The 1,426-nt window shown below is 47.0% G+C and overlaps 1 protein-coding gene across 1 annotated transcript; it reads left to right on the top strand.

Annotated features, from left to right (window-relative positions):
• Positions 1-778: 778 nt before the first annotated feature.
• LOC119348097 (putative ripening-related protein 4) lies at positions 779-1,390 on the top strand. The gene has a single exon (XM_037616469.1). The coding sequence runs from the start codon at positions 779-781 to the stop codon at positions 1,388-1,390; it is 612 nt and encodes a 203-aa protein (XP_037472366.1).
• The last annotated feature ends 36 nt before the right edge of the window (positions 1,391-1,426 follow it).

Raw genomic sequence — 1,426 nt, 5'->3', positions numbered from 1 at the left:
AGGAACTAAAGGGTATTTCCCACCAGGGCATGCTCTACCATATTTGATGATTTACAGGTTACATACTTATATTTATACGCAATAAAATAGAATTCAAAATTCAATTGAATTCTTTGGGAGGTAAAATACCGAGATTTATGAGTTTTTCCAAAAACCGATTCTTCCGGTGCCTCCCAAAAAAATACCTGGTATGGAGAAGGGCGTGGAAGGTAGCTGCTGGAATTACAAAGCGCTTTGAGTAACACCAAATAGTACATTAAGAGAAAAATTAGATACAAGGTTAATCACAAGTGAGTTACATTTGTAACAATTCAATATATCTTTATATTATTCTGATGTTACCGAGCTAGACCTTAATCTTGGTGGCATCCATCCCCATATATAATACAAATAGGAAACGTACATCACTCTTGATACAGATAGTCTCAACTAGTTACTTTACACTACTTCACTATGCATGTCATTCACTCGGATGTTCACGAATGCCTCCACCTCGGCTATTAGTGGAAGCTCCGTGCCAAAAGTTCATTCAATAAAATAAAGAAGAGACGGTTGTTTAAAAGTATATGTTGCACGCCCAAATGTTAAAAGCCCGAAGGTTGCAGAACATCAACCATCTCTGGGTTACAAAACCGAAGAAACGAGACTGAATTAGATAACCCAGTTGATGTTCCTTGGGGCTTGGGCCCTATATAAAGAACATGGATCAACCAATATATCCACACAAATGCACAATCACAAATTACAGATTTGCAAGCAACGTGACTACCTCACAGACATGGCTAAATTGAAGAAGCTATTAGCTATATTTGCTCTTGTGATGCTCCTGTCACAGCTTCGCGTCCATGGTGTCTCCGTGTCCGTGAGCAGCAGCGCGAACGTTACTACAGAGGCCAAACATCTTCACGGAAGGTGCCACATCAGTGGCTTCCTGCATGGCAAAGCCGGTGACTGCAACAGGGATCACGGCTCGGTCTGCTGTAAAGACGGTCACCGCTACCCGCAATTCAGGTGCTCGCCCCCGGTGTCGGCCGACACGCCAGCGATCCTAACTCTGAACAGCTTCGCACAAGGTGGAGACGGCGGCGGCAAATCGTTCTGCGACAACCGCTTCCACAAGGACACCGAGCTGGTGGTGGCGCTGTCAACGGGGTGGTTGCGCCTGGACGGCAAGCGCAGGTGCAACAAGATGATCCGCATCAACGGGAACGGGCGTGCCGTGCTGGCCAAGGTCGTCGACGAGTGCGACTCGGTGTACGGCTGCGACGCCGAGCACAACTTCGAGCCACCGTGCCCATACAATGACGTAGACGCGTCACCGGCCGTGTGGAAGGCGCTGGGGCTCAAGGAGGAGATTGGAGTGTTCAAGATCACTTGGTCTGATGTGTGAGCGATGCCATGAAAACCTTGCATTAAGCTATGTACA

The sequence above is a fragment of the Triticum dicoccoides genome, unplaced genomic scaffold (assembly GCF_002162155.2).
Source record: "Triticum dicoccoides isolate Atlit2015 ecotype Zavitan unplaced genomic scaffold, WEW_v2.0 scaffold84946, whole genome shotgun sequence".
Classification (NCBI taxonomy): Eukaryota; Viridiplantae; Streptophyta; class Magnoliopsida; order Poales; family Poaceae; genus Triticum; species Triticum dicoccoides.
Note: the sequence above shows the minus strand (reverse complement) of the source record. Positions and strands in the feature narration are given on the sequence as shown.